Here is a 17,606-nt window from a genome sequence, read left to right on the forward strand (position 1 = left end):
CTGGTGCACCCACGAGGTGGACACTGGAGACAGTCTGCCTGTAAAGAGTAAAATCTACAGGCAACCTGACCATGTCAGGGACTGTATCAGGACTGAAGTCCAGAAAATGTTGGAACTAGGAGTGATTGAGCCTTCAGATAGCCCTTGGGCTAGTCCACTAGTCCTTGTGCCTAAACCTCATACCCAGGGTGGTAAGAAAGAAATGAAGTTTTGTGTAGACTACAGAGGCCTCAATGCAGTCACCAGGACTGACGCCTATCCAATTCCCAGGGCAGATGAACTCATTGATACTTTGGCCTCAGCCAAATATCTGAGTACATTTGACCTAACATCTGGCTACTGGCAAATCAAGTTAGCTGATGATGCCAAGGCCAAAACAGCATTTTCAACCCCTGGTGGGCACTACCACTTCGTGGTGATGCCCTTTGGTTTGAAAAATGCACCTGCCACTTTTCAGAGGTTGGTGAACAAAGTTCTGACAGGTATGGAAACTTTTTGCTCAGCTTATCTAGATGATCTTGCTGTCTTTAGTTCCACCTGGCAGGATCACCTGGTCCACCTCAGGAATGTTTTGGAGGCCCTGCAGAAAGCAGACCTCACTATCAAGGCCACTAAGGACAAGATAGGGCAGAGTAAGGTTGTGTACTTGGGCCACCTTGTAGGTGGAGGCAAGGTTCAACCATTGCAGAGCAAAATCCAGACCATAATGGAATGGGTAGCTCCAACCACCCAGACACAGGTGAGAGCCTATTTAGGCCTGACTGGGTACTATAGGAGGTTTGTTAAGGGATATGGATCTATAGTGACCCCCTTAAATAATCTTACCTCTAAGAAAATGCCAAAGAAGTGGACAGCTAGCTGTCAAAGGGCATTTGATGACCTGAAGCAGGCCATGTGCACTGCCCCCATCTTACAGAGTCCAGACTACACAAAAAAGTTCATTGTCCAAACAGATGCTTCTGAGCTGGGTGTGGGAGCTGTACTGTCTCAACTGAATGATGAAGGTCAAGACCAGCCAGTAGTTTTTATAAGCAGAAGGCTGACCCCTAGAGAGAAACGTTGGTCAGCTATAGAGAGGGAGGCCTTTGCTGTGGTGTGGGCCCTGAAGAAGCTGAGGCCATACTTGTTTGGCACTCACTTCATAGTTCAGACTGACCACAAGCCCCTCCTATGGCTCAAACAGATGAAAGGTGAAAATCCTAAACTGCTAAGGTGGTCCATTTCCCTACAGAGGATGGACTATACAGTGGAACATAGACCTGGGACCCAACATACAATGCAGATGGACTCTCAAGGTATTTCCACTTAGAACACGAAGACTCAACTGGTCAAGGTTAGTTTAGTGTCCCTGCGTTTGGGGAGGTTGTGTAGGAGAGTAGGATCTGCACTTATGTTGCCCCCACTTTTTTCTGATGGTAACACTGGTTTCTGGCTATAGTCTGGCTGGGTCCCTGCTAATCAGGGCCGCAGTCTCTTTGTTCTCTCTAAACGACTTGGAGTGCATATTAGATGCACTAGTGATTGGATACTGTGGTACCTTATGAACCTCTAGTATATGGAACCTTAGGTACCAAGGGCATAGGTACTTCACAGGCCTACCAGGTGCTGAAGCATGTATTATGCCACCCCTGGGAAGCAGACTAAATCTGACACCACAGGCCTGCTACTGCAGCCTGGGTGAGGTAGTGTTAGCACTCCTCACTGAGGTATAGGTTCCTATATGTCACCATACACACACATATAAACCTATCAGTCACCCCTAAGGCAGGCCCTATCAATCCTGAGGGCAGGGTGCTTGGTTTACAATGTGAGGGGGTGCCTCTGCCTGAGCAGGGCTCCTCTGCAGCTGGCAGGGTCTATTCCCTGTGGCTGTTTGTGGATGCGGTTAAACCATATACTCTTAAGTGCATTATAACCTACCGGTAAATGCTAACTTTGGAATGACTGCATCAAAACATGTCGTGTTTGGTGTCAAACAACTTGGAATCATATCCCCACACCAGTACCTGGTGTGGGAGTATGATCCCACCCTTCTAGAGGGGACGACAAGTACCTACTGTGGAAACACTGTAGAAATCTGAAAGAGCCCTGGCATCACAAAATGGATGCCATCAGCACAGACACTGGGCTGCCCTCCTGCTGCTGACTGAAACTAGCAGTGGAGGAGGCCCAACAATAGGCATCCTGTCACAGGGAGGTGTCACCACCTTCCAGACAGGATTTAGTGTATTGGGGCTGGGTGGGTGCACTCTTAGAATGCTTTGAAGTCCTGCACTGGGTGAGCAGTAGGCTCCTCTGTGCATATGCCAGCTCAAACCGGTTCAGGGGCTACCTGCCCCTGCTCTGATGCGAAACTGGACAAAGGGAAGGGGGTGTAACCACCCACTCCCCTGACCCTCCCATAGGAGTGGTCATAGAGCTAGTCCCTCCCTTTCTTTTAGTATAAGTTAGGGAACCCTTGCCATTGCAAGTTAGATATCCCTGGATGACGGTTTACAATAAGAATCCTGGCCCTTCGACGTTCCACTACCTTTGGAAGATGGAAGAATCTCCCTTGGAGTCAAGGAGGGACTCCCCTGCTTGGCAGGCACCAAAATTTTGAATCAATAGTCGCAAACATTCCTGCTCCCGCCAGAGTCCGAAGTCCCTGCAGCCCCGGAAGTGGACTTCCTGACTTCTTGACGGCCATTGTGAGTCCCCAGCGAAGCTGACGCGAGTGGACCCCACGAGTGATGAGGAACTGCAATACCTGGGAACGTGCACTATTGTCGAGTGAAACCCCTTCACGATGCTCTACGAACTTGTGCTTTGGACCACGTGTGGCCCAAGCCTCCAGCAGGATTCTTCTTGAAAATCAGAGGCCTACCTCTTCCCGAGTGACCATGGGCTCCTGTGAAGCGAACCCTCATGAAGCATCTTCCCAATCCCTTGCCGGCCTGCTCGTAGGTCCCCTGAAGACTTCTTCATCAAACCAAAGGGCTCCCCTGGTTGCTCTAGGCCTGCCCTGACTTACCCTTGCTGGGTGAGTCCCTCAGACCTTGCTGGTCTGCACCGCTGACTTTTCTTGATTTCCACAAGACTTGCTGTTGCCAAGGCTTTTTGGCTCCAATCCGGTTGTCAACACCTCAGTAAGCTGCAGACTTCATAGGACACTCCGAATACAGCTCCTGGTTATCGTCGACGCCTCGTGGTCCTCATGGTGGAAGAGTCAAAATACCCTTGATCACTGGAAATCACCCGACTTCCGTGGGCATCCATCTTCCTGGCCCCGGGTCACTGGCAAGGGACTGTGAACACTGTCCCTTCTGCTTTCAGGTCATCTTCATCTTGAATCCAGCCTTGGATTCCACCGGACACTTCTTCAGTCTTCACAAGCAGCAAATCTTCATCGGCTTCCATAGAAATCTACGACGTGACCCGACACCAAAAGACACCTATGCACCCGGCTTCCCTGGGTGAGGTAACTCGTGCACTCCGGTGCTCCAGTGGGTGTTGGCCCTCGAACTACTTACCTTGTAAGTGACTTGCTTGTAGACTTCCTAGAAGTACCCTTATACTTTACAATTCTAACCTGCGACTTGCTCCATTGTACTCAATAGGGAACCCGCGGCTGTGTTCTCACACTGCACGTGTCTTCCGTGGGTCCTTTACTTACCTGCCTTGGGTGGATTAGTGAAGCCCCAGCGATTCCACAGGCCCTAGGCCTTGTCTCTTTGCAAGTCGACTTTCCTAAACCTCTTTTTTAGTATATGGTCTGGTACGCCCCTAGGTCCCCAGCCATATTTGTGCTTACCTTATTGTGAAACGTTGATTTGTGCATATGTTCCTGACTTCTAATCTCATAAAGAGATTAGTAGAGTGTGTCTAGAAATAAATACATATATATTTGATATATATACCTGTGTGGTGTCCTTTCATTTGGAAATTCAAGAGATTATAAGGTAAAACAAGCTGCTTTACATTCCTCTGAAACTTAGCCTGAAGGCTGCTCTCCACAACTACTACTAGGATAGCTTTCTTTAAAAGGTTGTCTTAAACCTATCTACCATAAGAGTCGAATTGGACTGGTGCAAGGTGGCCACTATAACTAGTGACCAGCATATGCCAGGCCAACTTCTCACATGTAGTCAATGGAGCAGGTTATGTGCAGGGAGAGTGCTATATGGAAGGAGTTGTTGGATCCAAAACTGGCATGGTCAATGAGCACGATGTAGTCAAGAAGTGGCATTGACTGAGGGGCATCTGTTAAGGCGTACACTGTAAGTGGGCACGGCCACTTGTCACTTTAAAATATGGCAGATGCTTCATACCCTGACTGGCCTGCCTCCTTCGGGAGGCAAAGAGGGGCCTTTACTATCCCCAATGGAGAGAATTTCAAATCACAAGACCTATGTGTGGGAAATCCCTCTTGTTCTCTGAAGTGAGAGTACATTTTAAAATAACCATGAAATTCTGTTCTGATGGACTTGGCGATCTTGCAGGGTAGTAATTTATTTCAGGTACAATAGAAGGGCACCTGAGAGCATTTACAGGCCAGGCAGGTTATTCTGAAGGAATGCCTTCAGGCTACATGCAATAATGCAGGCGGCCTTGAGACGGATGACTCGTCTCACTTCAATGTGGCCCCAGCATATTAGAAAACAAGCCCTAACAACAAGATGAGAATGTGTTGATTAGCTTGCATACCCATTGCTTTTAAGTAGACTTTTCGTGATTTCCACTATGAATTTACTGAGAGACCAGTGGATACTTTGCAGCATAGGCTACTCCTGGGTTTGCTCAGAGACAGGCAGATTTCTCTCCATCCCCTTACATTCAGAGACATGCCTGGCTTCTTCTCCTGAACAGTCCCTTCTGCTGCAGGGCCAGGCAGACTCTTTCCTTCTCTCAGTATACAGGCAAGCTTCTAGGCACAAGAGAGCCTCAGGTCCTTCAGCAGAAAGTGCAGGCTTTGTGTGATGTCCCCTAACCTCTTGAAGACTGGCTGTCAGGCAGACACTAGCCCTGGTTACACACAGGCCAGTTGACTCCTCTGTGGATCTCTCTCTTCCTTGGTCATGAAGGCTTGGTGCAACACGCCAGGTACAGGACAGGTTCCAGACCTCTCAGAGTCAGGGACAGGCCTAAGCCTGTTCATTAGATTAAGTCAGGACACCAAATACACTTCCAGTTTGGCAATCAGGGCAGGAGAAAACAGCTGTATACCATGCAAGGGACTTCCAGTCCCAACAAGGACAAAGGAAAAACACACATCTGCTTCCTTTTTTCTACCATGAGCTTTCTCTAACACATTTAAAGCAGAACCACTTACTCATGTCTGTGCAATTTGAAAGTTTTGTCATAATGAGGCAATCCTAAGGACAGTGCTTGCATCAATGATACACATGCTTATTCAGCCTCCTTGGAGCAAGGCAAAGGATCAGGATTTTTTCTTATGGAAAACATGCAATTGTTGACAATGCTGGCTTAATCCACCTGTGAGAACATGGCGGCGGTCGGCTGATCCGCTGCAGCGCTCCGCGATCAAGCTCCCGATGTACTCTGCCTAGACGTCTGTATTATGTGAATACGCGTCTCAAAATGCTTTCCCATAACCCGGAGTGACGGATCTCTCGTCTAAATCGTACTGTGCTAAGAATACATCCGTGTAAGAACACGGAGCGTTTGTTTGTGTTCTCTAGCAATCTACATTCGTACCTGCTCTCCGGCTCAGCTCAGCTCGGCTCGGTGTATGTGGGCTGCTTTCCCTTTCTATGATCGGAGGCAGCGAGTTTAGCGGTGGAGGTGGCGGCGGTGCTGCGGGTGCAGCGGGTATTACTCGCCCCAACCAAATAATATTACCGGCTGTTCTAAGGCTAGGACTGTGGTCCGTAGCCGCTCTGCAGCTGCGTAGGGGGAGAAAGGCTCGCTGTTTGACTCTCGCTGCTTGTACTATTTCCTCCCAGGCTCAGAAGCTCAAGCATACTTCCCGAGGCACGGTGGAGGGTGAAGGAGGTGTTGGGAGCCCTGAGGGCGCAAAGATCGTGGAAAGCAGCGAGGAGGGCGGGGGGGATCCTGGAGGAGGCAGCTAAGAAGTGTCCACAGTCGCTACAGCAGCCACATCACCAGTCATCCAAAAGTAGAAGTTCACGAAGAAGAGGCAAGGAGTCCATTAAGGCACAGTGGAAGAAGCCTGCTCCTACCCCTCAGGTAAACCTGACCGATTTGGCACATAGCGGACCCTCTTCCCATGAAGGTAAGAAAGCCTCTTCTTATCTGTCTGTGGAAGTAAAATCTAAGTGTACAAGATCAAACGGGGTTAGGGGTAAAGCTAAATATAAAAGGGACCCAAGCGTGGCACCTGATTCGAGCTCTAGGATAACCCCGTCCCTGCGCTCATACTTCAAAGCAGTACCACAGGTGCTTCGTTTGGCGGAGACTCAGGGCATGTCTTCTCCCTTAACAGTAATGGACACTGGCATTAAAGGCTTGCCCCTCTCGAGCGCTCTAGGTGTCATGGAAGTTCCGGCCGCGGACTCTGTTTCTGCCTCTTGTGCCCCTTCGGGTGAAGACTCTGGTCCTAAGCTCGCTTCAGAGTGTGTTTCACCTGGGGTGGATTCGGCCCAGTCAGATTTAGAGGCCAGTGAGGCGGTCAGGACTTTCGAGCCTCAGCTTCCAGGGGAAGGAAGTTATGGTAATGTAAGAGAAGGAGGGGGGATATGCGATTCTGCTATTGCTTCTCCTGATCTGGTAGCCCCAGTGGATTTAGATACCGGGGGCGCAATCTCTGCGGCTTCTATACTGGCAATGTTTTCAACCCTATCCCGCGACATTAAAAAAGGATTTGAGGAGTCTTCTGCTAATCAGGCGGACATTCGGAGTTATTGTGAGTCCTTAGATAAAAAGATCGATGGGTTAACATCTAGGACGGGGGAGCTAGAAGAGACGGTTGCTGTGATGTCTATGAATTTGGACAAAGCTAAGGAAGATATTGTTAATCTGCGAAAAGAGGATCAGGCACTACTTGATAGGATGGAATTGCTGGAAAACAATGCCAGGAGAGCCAATATACGTATCCTTAATGTACCAGAAGGTTCCGAGGGTTCTGACGTTAAAAATTTTGTGGTGCAATTACTAAAGGAGTCGTTATGTCTCAATAAATCTTTAGAGGAGCTCAGCATCGATATACAGAGGGTCCATAGAGATCCGTTCAGGAGGAATCAACAAAGAGCTAAACCTCGCAAAATCTTGGTTAACTTCCATACCTATGCACTCAAAGAACACATCCTCAACTTAGCCCTGAAACAAAAATCCCTCCTTGGAAAGGGATGTACCTTCCTCATTAGATCGGACCTTTCTAGGGTCACGTTAGAGAAGCAGTGGGAGTTTGGTAGGCGGCTGGAGGCATTTAGAAAACTGGGGGCAACGGCTCAGCTGGTGTTCCCTGCTGCCCTGAAGGTTATGTTCAACAATAAGATGTTTAACATCAGGTCAGTGCAAGTAGCCGACGAGCTCCTTTTGGAGCTGGGCAATAAGGCAGCTGGCTGATATGTACCTTTTGTAAAATTTCAGACCAAGGAAAAAAAATGGGCTCCTGAGTGTTAAAAGATATTAATAGATTTGTAGGTACTGAATTTAGTTTTTGTGTTTGGTATTAGTAGAAGTAGTTTTGGCTATAGCACAACTATTATGGAGAGAAGGGCGATGGGGGTGACAGGGAAAAAAAAAAAAAAAAAAAAAAATGATGAAATAAAAAAAAATGGTGGAAAGAAAAAATATATACTCTTGGTGAAGGGTAGAAATTCTAGTCTGTTTTCTCCCTGTTGATCCGTGTTGTATCCATAATCTCTCACTTTTGTGTACCAGCATTTACAGATTCTGTTAGAAATTAGATCAATTTTGGAGGGAAACTTGGTTCAGCGTCGGGGAGGGTCACGGGAGCTTGAGATGGGGTGCTATCTACTGGATTTGTTCCGGTTAGATACACCAAGGGTTCTCCACGGGGGGGAGGGGGGTGTGGGGGGACACAGGGGTCACAGGGTAAAATGTTTTATAAAATTCCTCATGTGCCAACCTTGTGCGCTATGGTATTCAGCTGGGGGTAGGATAATTTCAGATATGCAACTATCAGATATTAGGTTGGGTCATACGGGTGATGTTTTATGTCTTATGTCTTATGTCTCTGGGGGAGGTTGAGAGGTGTTAAAGTCAGATGGCTAACTTAAAGATAATATCTTGGAACGTAAATGGCCTGCGTACTAAACCTAGGGCCAGGAAATTACTTCAATATCTTCGAGATTCAGAGGCACAGGTCATTATTTTGCAAGAGACGCATCTGGTTCAAGACGAAATGAATACTTTAGTTAAGGAGAATAAGTGGATAGATTTCTCAATTTCTACTTCTCAGTCTTTGACTTGTAGAGGGGTTTCACTTATCTTTAAAAAACAACTTTGGGCTAAAGTGTTAGATTTTAAGGTTGACCCAGCGGGTAGATGGGTTATTGCCTCCCTGTCTATCTTGGGCAGCCAGGTCACTATTGTGGGGTACTATGGCCCTAATCAGGACGATCCGTCATCTTTGGAGGTAATTTTTTCTCATCTTTTGTCCTTCCCAGAGCCTGTAATTTTTGCAGGGGATTTTAATATCGTCCTAGACCCCACTCTGGATAAATCGCATAACAGTCGATCTAGAATTCCATCAAAATCTAGATCCTTTTTGCTTAATGAAATGAAGCAATATGGCTATGTGGATATTTGGAGGCTGAGGGCAGGTGAACAGCTGGGTATCTCCTATAGGAATCAAAAATATCGCCACCAATCCAGAATAGACTTTGTATTAGTTAGCCATACATTAGTGGATTCTGTTAAAGACGTTAAATACCTCCCGTTACATCTATCAGACCACTCTGCAGTAACCATGGAGCTTATTCCGATGCTAAGTTTGCCGGCTAGAAGTTGGTCTTTTGATCGCTCCCTACTTTCTCACCCAGACGATGTTTTTTTTTTCAAGTCTGAGGTGAGTCACTTTTTAACAACAAATGTAGGAACGGCAAGCAGCGGAGTGGTGTGGGACTCCCTTAAAGCTTTTGTCAGAGGCCTTATTACAAATAAAATGGCATACAGGAGGAGGCAATACAAAGAGGCAGTGACATCAGTGGAAGCAAACATTGTTAAGACTCAGTCAGACCTAGACGCTGATTACATTACATCAGAGGATCACTCTATTTTGTCTGGAAGATTAATTTCTTTAAAAGGCCACCTCGCTTCTGTCCTGAATCAGCGGATTTATGAAAGATGGGAGGCCAGTAAGCTCGCACATTTTCAGTATGGAGAAGGAGCAGGGAAGCTATTGGCTTGGAAAGCCAAAACAGACCAAGTCCGTAATAACATCGAGGTGATTAATGTCAATGGCTCCCCAATCTCCCGGGATGAAGATATTAGATCCGCCTTCAGAGAATTTTTCCAAAATATCTACTGTGAGGACAAGAACATCAGTCCAGTTAGAATTAAAGATTGGCTCAGTAAGATCACACTTCCAGCACTCTCTGATGAGCAAAGTGTAAGGTTGGATAGTGCAATCTCGGAGGAGGAAGTGATTAAGGCTATACATAATGCCAAGAAGGGGAAGGCGTCTGGTACAGACGGCCTACCGGCTGAAATTTATAAAGTCCTGGAGCAGGAACTTGTCTCCTTCTTGATACTACTGTTTAATGATATTTTGTTGGATGGTGGTCGGCCCCCGACGTCATGGGACAGTGCGTCTATTACGGTAATCTTAAAATCAGGGAAACCGGCTACTGCATGTGGTTCTTATAGGCCAATCTCCATACTAAATGTCGACTACAAAATATTTGCTTCAATTCTAGCCAATAGATTAGCTCTTGTTGCCCCCAATATCTTACACCCGGATCAGAAAGGGTTTGTCAGGGGGCGACAGTTATATGAATTAACCTTTGATTTAATAGGGGCTATCGACTTGGCAGTTCTGGAGTCCCTCCCCCTGGCGGTTCTTACCTTGGATGCCACCAAGGCCTTCGACAGAGTTAACTGGTTGTATCTGTCGGAGGCCTTGGCGAAGTTCAATGTGGGAGCAGGCTTTCGCCGGACAATCAGTCTATTGTATCAGAACCCAGGTGCCTGTGTTCTGATTAACGGCATCCTGTCCGACCCCTTCAGCATCTCGAGAGGAACGCGACAGGGCTGCCCCCTCTCCCCACTTCTTTTCGATCTATACGTTGAACCGTTCGTTCAAAATTTAAGAGACAATGTCGACATCAAGGCGTTCGCGTACAGGGGTTGGGAAAGGAAAGTGGCCCTGTACGCTGATGATATCCTCATTTTCACCTCTGATGCCCGTACGGCTCTCCCGGAAATAGTTAAGCTTGCCTCGGAGTTTGGGGCAGTGTCCGGATACGAGATCAACGCTTCAAAAACCGAGATGCTGACCTGGGGCATGGATAAGAGCTTTTGTATCTCGGGCATTCAGCCAGGCAATAAATTGAGATACCTGGGTCTCGATATTGTGGAAAATATAGACCAGATTGTGAATATCAATTTTTCCAAGGTAGCCAAGGATTGCCGTAAGTTGCTTCAGTCTTGGTCCCATCTCCCTTTGTCTTTATTAGGAAGGGCTAACTTGGTTAAGATGGCTGTCTTGCCAAAGATTTCTTTTCTTTTCAACACCATCCCTTTATTCTTTGATCCAAGTCCTATTAAAACTTTTCAGGCCGAGATTAACACCTTTATCTGGAATAAACATCTTCCAAGAATTTCGTGGAAAAAGTTAAGGAGGCGCAGGGAAAAGGGGGGGCTGGCTGCCCCGGACATCCAGGTCTATGCCTGGGCGTTCCAGTTATCTCATGCAAGGGTGTTGTTAAAAAAACCATTAGATTATGGAGTGGGAACTCTATATACTACTCTCCTTAGGGGAGAGGGGGTTAGCCAGTCTGGGTTCCTACTGAAATTCGGAGATCCCAAGTTCTTTAAAAAAATTAAATTGAAAATTCTATTGGGAATGGCAAGGACGTGGGCCCAGGTTGCAAAATCTATTAAAATAGGGTACTACAGCAGTAGAACTCCCTTATGGGATCTCCCCGATAATCCACCTTGGCTGGGAGACTCACTTGCAATACCTATTACAGAGGCAGGGGTGGAGGTCTGGGGTGATCTATTTGTTGAGGGGGAACTGCTCTCTTGGGAGTGTTTGAGTAGCAAGATTGGCCCTGGCTTAGCTAGGCTAAAATATCTGCAGATGTCCAGCTGGTCTCGCTCCTATTCTGCACAGCCCTCTCGAAAAAATAAATTCCCAGTAGGTGGATATAGTACCCTTATTACTTTGTTAATTGATAGACCTCCTGCTAAGAAGGAGATTTCGTCCTGGTATAATTTGATTTTGGATGAGATAGACGGAGTATTTATGCTTCCACATGAACTCTGGGAGGGCGACATCAGTAACACTGATTTGCAAGAGTTATGGAGATCATCTTGTAGTCTGCTGTGGGATGTGGTGAAACCAGCGTGGTTGCGTAGGAACCACATCTTTACTATCCATAGAGCATATTATTCCCCCCTTCGTCTTTCTAAATTTACTCAAGGGAATATGGTGGTGTGTGCTAGATGTGGACTCCTAGCTGCCTCTGACATCCACATGTTCTATGAATGCCCCCTTCTGTCTCAGTTTTGGGAAGCCATCTGTAAGATCTTGTCGTCTTCAATAGACTTCAAAATAACTGTACATCTCCAGTTGGTGATTTTCGGAATCTTGGAGGGGGTCTCCAGCTTGGCGAAGAAGCTAGTATTTTACGCTATACTTTTGGCTAGAAGGGAGATATGCAGAAGGTGGAAGGACCCTATACCTCCTTCTATCAATGATTGGTATGCCTCTGCTCTGCATGTTTCCAAGTTTGATGTGGCTAGAGCTGGGAATCCAGATAAAAGATCATTCTGCCACCTTCTTAAATGGGATCAGTGAGACTCTGGTTTTTTTTTTTTTTTCCCCAGGTCCAATGATTAAGCCATCTATTCCACTTTTTTTATGCAGTTGGGTAGCACCCTGGCTGAACTTCTGAGGTTATGGCATGGCGATCGTTGGTATGTCAAGCCTGATTGCTGTGGGATGAGGCCCCGGTTCCATAACTATCCCTCCCAGTTGGTATGAACTGTGACAGCATATTGCTTGTAAGCCGATAGATTGTGCATATAGAACCTTGGTGGCATATGAGGACAAAAAAAAAAATGCTGGGTTAATCCAAAACCCAACATCTACAATACCCTACTATTCCCAAGAGTGCATAGTTAAGAGACCCTAATAGGTCTGGGTTGCTTAAGGCTAGGTAGATGCAATCTGAAGACGGGTTCACTCCCCATAAATATCATACAAAAGGCAGAAATAATTGTGTTTCTCTATGTCCATTTCTAGTCGACGGGCAACATTTTTTCTGAAAGCTGTACAGAGTCTGTTTCAAGATCAGAGTGATGGCCATGCTTGGTGGGGAAGGGGTGATAGCGTGCTACTCAGGGCTGCAGCTATCATAAGTGCAGGAGGTGCAGTTGCATTGGGGCCTAGGAGTGTGAGGGATTCACAAGAGTAGTGCTGTTCTCTATTCCAGATTATTTAATGTATTCATTCCTTTATAAGTCTCACATTTAGTATGGCTTATCAGGTACTGAAAGATTACCCTTAAATTTGCTCACATATCTCCTTCCCCTAAACTCAGCCCTCTCCTTCCTGCTTCCCCCACCCCCAAGTCTTTCCATAAAGTTTTGAAGGGGGGCCAATTCCAAAATATTTTGGGTAGGCGGGGCTCACAGTGAAAAAGTTTAAAGGCCTCTGCTTTAGGGGAAATAATTTTTCCACACTATAAATATAAGAAGGTTTATTGGCTTTCTAAACAGTTGTTAAGGATTGTCGATCTAAATATCTAGAAATTATCTAGAGACGTTGCTTTTATATCTGATGCCAAAGGTTGAAAGAGCTGTTTCACTTGAGTCATCTTTCCCACCTAAGGATGTAGCTGTATGATCTCTGTAACCTGGGGTATAACCCCACTGCCTGCAATGCTTAATTTGTAAAAACAAAACGTAATCTGGTGCCCAAAGCTCTGCTCAGAAGCCCGCGGACGGTGCTATTCAATGTCAGCACACCGAATACCAAGGCTGCTCAGCCTTGAATCCACCTCAGGCCTCTTTCATTCATGGCCTGACACTTCCTGCCCCTTAATCTCACTCTTGCAGGTTTATGCTTGGTCTATTTGTGACGTTTTTTGTCTTTCTCTTCATCCTCCTATTCTATTTTTTTCTTTCTTTCTCTGTCGGAAGAGGAAAACTAAGTACTGGTCCCCAAAAATGAGTACCGGTGGCCCCCACCAGCAATTATGCATTGCCCTACTGTCTAAATCTCTGAAATATATATTTAATGACGAAATGCACAGATGTCTAAGGCTGTACTATTACTGTTAGGGTAAACTGGGGGATAGCTCCTCAGCCTAGCTGTTATCTTGAAAACCAAAATAATTCTCTCTCCATCTCTCTCTCTCTCGCTCTATCTTTCTCTGTCTTCCCTCGCTTCCTCTCTCACTCTGTCTATCCCTCATCCTTTCTCTCTTGCTCTCTCATTCTCTGTCAACTTCAACATTTCTCTTTATCTCAATGTGGCTTTTCACTTCTTTTTTCTCGCGCTCTTCTCTTCTCTTTCTATTTCTCGATCCCTGTCTGTTTCCATCCCCTGTTCTATTCCTTTCTCTCTCCTTTCTTTTCTCACTATCCCTCTCTCTCTCTCTCTCTCTCTCTCTTCTGTACTTTTCCTCCCTTTTTGCTCCCCCTCTCTGTGTCTGGCTCTGTCCCACAACATTCTTCTCGCTCTTTCCCTTATTATCTTATGTCTTGCTCTTTTTTCTCATTCTCTTGTTAAATCCTCCATTACTATTTCCCTCTTCACTTTCACTCTCTTCTCTCTCCCTCATGTCTTTCTCTGCTTCTCTTACTCCTCATCCTCTCCCTCTCTTTCTCTCCCTCTTTCTCTCTCGCTCTCTCCCTCTCTCTTTCTCTCCATCACTCTCTCTCCAGGTGGAGGACCAGATGAGGCTTCTTCAGAACTGCTGGACAGAGCTGCTCATGCTTGATCACATCTATCGCCAGGTGCTTCACGGGAAGGAGGGCAGCGTCCTTCTGGTCACCGGGCAACAGGTGACTGCCTTGGCATTGATGGATTGTCAGGAGACCATGTCCTGTAGGAGGATAGTGCCTTGAGGTTAACCGGGGGTTGAGTCGACAATTATATACGTGAATCAAGGGACAGCGGATAACTAGGACATGATAGGGCCAGTAAAAATCATTTTCGGTTATCTAAGTACATCCTTCTCCAAATGTCCATAATTCCAACCACATATTGAAGTTAATCAGCTCACTCTCCTATCCAGTAAGCATCAGGGGATATCAGTCCCACATCTCTATAGTATTCAATATATGTTCTGAATAAACACCATACTAATGTGCCATTCATCTCAGTGCACCAGTCAAGGGCACCGTCTGTGGTGCAAAGATAAACAAAGAACTCTGCCTGTGACAGAGCCGTGTGCCTTTTTCACTGCATCTGAAAGGTACAAATCAGAGATTAATATCAAACTGCAGAGGTGGTGCACCAATCAATAGAAATTGCTGCCACGATCAATACCTTTCATTGACCCTTGGTTCCCGGTTCCCTGCAGGTTGACCTGTCGACAATCATCTCGCAGGCTGGTGACACACTGGCAAGTCTGGTAACACGGACGCATGAGTTGGTCTCCAAGTTTCAGGCCCTTCAGGTGGACCGACCAGAGATGGTGTGCCTCAGGTTCCTGGTTCTGTTCAGCTCAGGTGAGAGTGCTGTAGATGGAACTCCATGCCCAAAATCACACTTGCATTGTTATCATTCCTATCCCTTAACTCACCTGTCATGTGGTTTAAAACTCAAGGTCTCTGGTTAATTGCAGAATAAAATCACTTTCAGTCTGGTATCTTCCAACCACCAATCATATCTATACACCTTTTCAAAAAGACATCCATAAGCATGTCCACCTGGGTGTGGGAAATTGGTGGGGTTTACTTCCATAAAATGTGCATAATATTTACGAAATTTGCATATATTGCTAACTACACATTAATGGTATCTAAAGAAACTTTTCCTGATGAGAGTATACTTTGCAGAAATAAGTCGTGTGAGAAATCATCAGGACACTGGTTCAAAAAGCAAATCTCTCATTCAAAGAGAAAATGTCTTACGGTTAACATTTTCCACTCGAACCAGTGTCCGACAGGCAAAGATCATACACTATTTTGCGTTATGTGACTTGGCAAACATTGCACACATTTATGGAAGACCAAATTTGAGATCTGTGTGAGATTTTGCTAGCATAATGAATATGTTACAGACACTCAACGTTGATCTTCCTTTTTGTGAGTGTACTCAACACTCTCTTTGAGACTTTGGGACATCTCCAGTGTACATAAGTCAGCTTTCCATTGCTGGTTTTGCCCTCCAGCCATGTTTTGAGGCACCGAAATTGGAACAATATGATAAATCAATCGTGCACATTTCTGAGCAAACCCCACTTTTCCAGCTTCTGCAGAATTTTTATAATCAAGATGGTTTCATGCCTTTGATGTCTTTATCTTGCCTTGTAGGGCCTCGTCCCTCACAACGGGTACATTGAAGCACAAATCCTTATCGCCATGCTAGTTAATGTTGATGTTGCTCCCTCTGCAAGACATAATGTCTGACCTTTCTACGTTTTCATAAACCTAGAAAGCGTAGCAATGTCTATGCCAAGCTGTCCCATCCTCTGCCTAAACAGGAAGGTTGCTAAGTTAAGTAATTTATAGTGTCCTACATATTGTGTCCTACAGCTACAAAGTCTACAGGGAGCTGGCAAAATAGCTCAGTTTGTTAAATACTTTTTGCTAAAATCTCCTGTGGGCTGCACAACAATTGCTTGATTCCCATAAAGGCTGTATAAACCGTCTATTTGACCAAAGTTGATCAATTGAGAAGTCACTGTCCACCCTTCCTTCCTGTTTTCCTTCAGATGCAAAAAACCTGCTGGGCCTTCCTTTCCTGGAGCAGGTGCAGGAGCAGGTGAATCGCAGCTTGATGGAATACACCACTTGCCACAAGCACCAAGCAGACAAGTTTGGACAATTGCTCCTGCGGCTGCCTGAGATCCGGGCCATCAGCATGCAGGCCGAGGACTACCTGTACCAGAAGCACCTCAGCGGGGACCTGCCCTGCAACAACCTGCTGAACGAGATGCTGCATGCCAAGTTAGGCTAACACACCGCTGCTGCAGCACGCTTCACAACACGTGGATAAATATCCATATCAACCTGTTGAACAGCCGCCACCACTTGAACCGTGGGATGCTGAGAGGGTAAACCCAGGCCACTGATGTCTCTACCACTGATGAACACATGCTCCAGCATAGAGCTCCCATCACAAGAGGAGGTATAATTGTATCCCTGTTCAAACTTGCATCCTTAGGAAGGAGGAGAAGGTAAAGCACCCATCTCTACCTGCTGCCTAGTCCCAGATTACACCACCATGCATAGTTCACAGTGGATTGATACAGACAAAACTCAATCCAAATATTTCTCATAGTCGTGCAATGAGCCAGTGCCAGGTTGTCCAGAGAAGTCTGGGATCATGACTCAGAGAGGGATTAGGGGAGAAATCGTCCATTTTGGATTTGGCAAGAACTCCCGGCAAGCGTGGCACATTGTGATGTGACTCTATTTTCAGGACCTAAGATCCATTCACCAAATCAATAAAGTGCGCATTTCCAAGAAGTATTATAAGAATGCTTAAAAGGATTATATTTTAATGACGACGAAAAATAAAAGTTGTTTTTATCAGCACAAGAGGCCTATCCCTCCGGGGGTGTGCAGGATGATCAGTCAACATGAACTTCTGGACCTGTTTCTTATGGTAGATGAGCGGCCATTGCCTGCTGGTTAAAGGCTGACATGAGCAGAAAGATCAGGGTCTGATGGTATGTGAGTGGTCACTGCACGCTGATTGAAGGTTGACGTGAGCAGCCGAAGCTGTGTCTTATGGGGCGCGACAGGGCCTTGATTGTAGGCTAATGGCTGCGAGCAACCTAGTCTTATGGGAGGAGAGATGACATCCTACGATGACAATAATTTAATTAATACTGATGAAAGTGGTTCTTAATGGATTTCAGATATTGACTGTGAATATTATAAGTAGGGGTGTAATTAAAATTCCAACAGCAACGTTTTGTGAATTTGAAAGAACTTAGAATCCTTACAAAATGTGATATTTGTCACCTTTGCATAACTTCGTATGTAGGCATAATTTCCTACAAAATAAAGTGTTCCTGATTTTTTTTTTTAAATTTGGTTTGAGATTTCTGTTGCAAAAACTAGAAGTTCTGTGGGTTTTTTTCTCCTGCACAATCTAATTTTTGCTGGATTTTTGATCTGCTGTTATTTTCAAATCATTTAGGGGCATATGCATCAACATTAGCATTTGCGATTCCTTATTAGCGAAAAATAAGGATTCGCTAATAAGGAATAGCAAAAGGCTATGCATGTAGGAATCGCTATTCAAATAGCGATTCCTTAACTTTCCTTAA

General features: G+C 45.7%; 1 protein-coding gene across 1 annotated transcript in view; it reads left to right on the forward strand.

The window, feature by feature from the left end:
- Positions 1-17,366, forward strand: part of LOC146856289 (nuclear receptor subfamily 5 group A member 2-like) — a 66,736-nt gene extending 49,370 nt beyond the window's left edge. Inside the window, exons 5-7 of the mRNA XM_085654388.1 lie at positions 14,044-14,163; positions 14,685-14,832; positions 16,041-17,366. Of these exons, the coding sequence (XP_085510514.1) occupies positions 14,044-14,163; positions 14,685-14,832; positions 16,041-16,285 (513 nt within the window). The 3' untranslated portion in view covers positions 16,286-17,366. The remainder of the gene's footprint in view (positions 1-14,043; positions 14,164-14,684; positions 14,833-16,040) is intronic.
- Positions 17,367-17,606: the final 240 nt, after the last annotated feature.

The sequence above is a fragment of the Triturus cristatus genome, chromosome 4_1, assembly GCF_964204655.1.
Source record: "Triturus cristatus chromosome 4_1, aTriCri1.1, whole genome shotgun sequence".
NCBI lineage: Eukaryota > Metazoa > Chordata > Amphibia > Caudata > Salamandridae > Triturus > Triturus cristatus.